A 2,524-nucleotide genomic window follows, 5' to 3' on the forward strand; every position below is an offset into this window, starting at 1 on the left:
TGGATGTTGAGGACACAGAAATAATTGCATCTGTTTGCTGGTTTTTCAAACGTGTCTTTGACTCCAAGGTGTGCACACGAGGAGAGATAATTAAAGTGAAAGTTTTGGGAACTCTGGCTTTGATCGATGAGGGTGAAACAGACTGGAAGGTCATTGTGATCAATACGGAGGATCCCGAAGCCGGCGACTTTAACGGTAGGAATTACCTGCAACACTGCCAAATATTATACCATCAGTTACATTTAAATGAATTCTGTATTTAGACTTGTCCTTTGTTGTTGATTGGTTGCAGATATTGATGATGTGAGACGACTTAAGCCTGGATATCTGGAGGCGACTTTTGATTGGTTCAAGAGATATAAGGTCCCAGATGGGAAACCTGAAAACCAGTTTGCTTTCAATGGAGAATTCAAAGACAGGGTAACACTTTTAAAATTTTATTCATGGGGTTGTATTTTGAAAGTGTTAGACTTCCTGGAAAAAAAGAAAACTTGAATTTATATTACATAATAAAACATTTTTAGAAGGGAAAGTGCTATTAAACTCCTTAATCTTTTCTGTTTTACCTAAGCTTATCTGCTTTCTTTTTTCCTGGTAAACTTATGCTTTCATGGAGGATGCAAATAGGGGAAATCTTTTGTGTTTTTCTCCAGGACTTTGCCATTGCAACAGTGAAGAGCACCCATGAGTTTTGGAAGGCACTGATCTCTAAGAAGACCGATGCTGGCGAGTTAAATTGGTGGGTGGTTCATAATCCGAATAAACTCCATTATTTAAACAGTAGGCTCTATGACAGTATGTGTGACAAATGTTATCAGTGATATTTCCTGCCATAACACTCGTTAGATCATTTTCTATCTGTGAATATATGCCTTTTAGGTCTGTTTCAGTTTTGAGGATGAAATTGTTTCCTTTGTTTTCTCTCTTTCTTGTGTTAGCATGAACACCAGTGTCTCAGACAGTCCGTTCTGCTGCTCTGCTGGAGATGCAGAGGCTGTGGTTAAGTCTGTAAGTCTATACTATTTTCATGTTCACGTTAGAGACCTAAAATTCCCACAACCATCCCTTCCTAAATGAGAATAGAGATGATAACCTGGTAACTACCAAGACTTCAGACAAAAGCAGAGGATCATTAGTGAAGACAGAGAAAATCTGAAGGCAGTTTCTTTCAGTTTAATCCAATTGGTCCACATATGACTTTTGGTTTTTGGTGCAAACTGAGCAAGAATGTCATGGCTTTCACACATTAGAAAACTGCCTCCCAAGATATGCACAACACTATTTCACAACACTATTATAACACCTTTTAATGATTTCATGAACTCTTACAGGCATGCGATTTTGGAGCTGAAGATCCTATTCCAAGTTCAGGTGTGTGTTTTGTACATTTATTTGTTTTATTGCAGCAAGGCTATGTTGTTACTCTCTGAAAATCACTTATGCTTGGTTATTTTTCAGTTGACAAATGGTTCTACTATGAGAAGTAGGAAGGAAAAGCCTGGGCAGAAACATGAAGATGTCACTTCACACCTGCACTCCTTCTATCTGCTTACAGTGGCACATGAACTGGACAGATTGAATGTATATTGTATTTCACATTTTACCTGTTTTTGTTGTTGTTGTTGTTATCTGATTCTACTGCTTGTTGTGGGATTATTCGCACTTTGTAAAATTCAGACCATGTGAAGGCACTTTTTCATCATTTACATTGTAGCCCATAATTTCAGGCTTGATAGGACACTATAATAAACCAGACTAAATCCCAGGCTATGGTGTATTCTGTATTGATTTTATTGCCACTATTTCATATTATTATTATTATTATTATCATTTAGACCTGAGCTGACCTTCAGAATATTGATCGAAAGTGGATAATGGTGCCCTGATGGGAAAAGACAGAGAGAAATTATGTTCAGCCTCGTTTCTCTTGTTACTCATTTCTATACAATACTCCATAGCCTAATAATTCTTGTAGACATTCAATAAATGACACATTTCCTATATGCTATTCCAGTAAATTATGTATTTGGTGTTCCTGAAATGTAATAGCTACTTAAAAGTATAAATGACTGGTGGTTATTAAAACCATTGGCTGTAAAAGCCATGGGATGCATCAGTAGGTGACAATTAAAGAATAAGCTTCAATAAACCTCTATATTCCTTTACCGTGTGGTTAGAAACTATGGTGTATTCTTATGCAGCTCATGGGATAAAAACAGTTGATTCCTGATGACATCAAACCTGTTTGATTTCATATGACATTCAAATTAATTTGCTGCCTGGATATCACCTTTATTCTTGCTACGGATGCGCTTAATGTTGCTCATTCTATCAAGTACTCATCAAGTCAATATTTTCCACTTAACAGAGTAATCCATGACAGGATTGGCTTTTTGTTGGGGCCTTTCATCTTATTAATGGAGAATTTGCCATGAATCACAATTATCTGAAGCGTGAAGTAGTAGAATATGTTGACATGATCCGTGTATTTACAATGACTCTCTCTAGAATTGACAAATTATGA

The 2,524-nt window shown here is 36.6% G+C and overlaps 1 protein-coding gene across 1 annotated transcript; it reads left to right on the plus strand.

Annotated features, from left to right (window-relative positions):
• Positions 1–41: 41 nt before the first annotated feature.
• Positions 42–1,765, plus strand: LOC111652491 (inorganic pyrophosphatase-like; the record flags this gene model as incomplete). The annotated part of the gene is made up of 6 exons (XM_023402777.2): positions 42–195; positions 293–420; positions 654–739; positions 939–1,008; positions 1,332–1,371; positions 1,459–1,765. Coding segments are annotated over 6 exons (507 nt in total), but the record flags the coding sequence as incomplete, so codon positions are not given.
• Between the last annotated feature and the right edge of the window lie 759 nt (positions 1,766–2,524).

Source organism: Seriola lalandi, unplaced genomic scaffold, assembly GCF_002814215.2.
Source record: "Seriola lalandi dorsalis isolate HSWRI2012SDOR001 ecotype SW California unplaced genomic scaffold, Sedor1 jcf7180001973620, whole genome shotgun sequence".
NCBI classification, from domain to species: domain Eukaryota; kingdom Metazoa; phylum Chordata; class Actinopteri; order Carangiformes; family Carangidae; genus Seriola; species Seriola lalandi.